At 35.8% G+C, this 1,272-nt stretch overlaps 1 protein-coding gene across 1 annotated transcript in view; it reads right to left on the minus strand.

The window, feature by feature from the left end:
* Positions 1–1,023, minus strand: part of LOC107655190 (granzyme B(G,H)-like) — a 6,006-nt gene extending 4,983 nt beyond the window's left edge. The window contains exons 1-2 of the mRNA XM_016442611.1: positions 949–1,023; positions 695–845 (exon numbers count right to left, since the gene is read on the minus strand). Coding sequence (XP_016298097.1) covers positions 695–845; positions 949–1,009 — 212 coding nt within the window. The 5' untranslated portion in view covers positions 1,010–1,023. The remainder of the gene's footprint in view (positions 1–694; positions 846–948) is intronic.
* Positions 1,024–1,272: the final 249 nt, after the last annotated feature.

Below are 1,272 nucleotides of genomic sequence, written 5' to 3' on the forward strand. Positions count from 1 at the left end.
ATCACAAGCAGCTTTTAAATAATAACATATATAGAAGGTGCACAGTGTCATTCACACAAACACTAAACACCATCATGGTAACACACATGAAACTGAAATAATGCAATAAACATTAATTTAACAACATTACGTGTAACACAACCCTAATATACAAAACTGATAAGAAAAAAAACTAAGAAGAAACATAGTTATTTCAACAAAAAAACATCAAATTTGAAATGTAACGCAGGGATTTCTGGGAATGTCAATTTACGGTTATTCACTGTAAATTATACAGTCTTTTTCACTTCCAAAAACGGTATACTACCGTAAAATTTATGTCCAATACATGTAATGTCCAATACAGTTTTTCACCGTATATAGTAGGGGAATTTGCCGTTAACCATTTAACAGGTTTTTTCTGTAGCATTTTTACAGTCTTTTACCATTAAATTCATGGTCATTTTTTACAGTGTAGGTTAGTGTTAGGGGTAGCAGAACAAGTTAATTTACTTGCAAAGTTACTTATTGTCAGAATGTCTGTTATCAAACTAAAGTGTTAGCAGATATTAAGCAGACAGTCTACTAATACTCTAATGACTGGTACTTGCAGAGTTACTTATAGTTAGTAGAATGTCTAAAGTAGACTATCGAAATAAAGTGTTACCTTATATGATCTAAATTATATAATTAGCTACGTTACTACTTGTCTTACTTGTTTCGGCAATGTGCAGCAGTCATGACAAATCTCTCAGAGACGAGAAATCCACCACAGAAATGCTGCTCCTTAAATTGAACAGACACCATGTAAGGTCTGGAGTGGGGTTTTGCTTCCCTGCCGTTCACTATACCCACATTCGCGCGAGCTGAGAATGAAAGAAAGATAGTGTTAGTTATTGTAGTTCCTCCTCACTGTCTTATATGTGCTATAAAACTTGGGTTATTAGGATTTTGTTTGATCAGTCTCACCAGTGAAGGTCAGGTGTGGCAGCAGAGAGGCCAGCAGGAGCAGAGAGATGATGGTCATCATGAAGACACTCAGTGAATCAATGAGCTCTCGCTGGCTATATATTCGATTTAAATATAATATAAAGGAGGGTGGAGAAACTGATCTTCCCGTAACTTGTTACTTTCAGTTTGTGGTAAAAGTAGCTCAGATAGTAATATTTGATAATACTTGTGGCTTGACGAGGCTTCAGTCGAAGGCATCAATCATCAAACCACAAAGATTTGTGCCATTTGATTAATTTGAAGCTATTAACTTGCAGGCAGTGCACAGAGCCTTGAGCACAA

Source organism: Sinocyclocheilus anshuiensis, unplaced genomic scaffold (genome assembly GCF_001515605.1).
Source record: "Sinocyclocheilus anshuiensis isolate Anshui unplaced genomic scaffold, SAMN03320099.WGS_v1.1 scaffold735, whole genome shotgun sequence".
In the NCBI taxonomy this organism is placed as follows: domain Eukaryota; kingdom Metazoa; phylum Chordata; class Actinopteri; order Cypriniformes; family Cyprinidae; genus Sinocyclocheilus; species Sinocyclocheilus anshuiensis.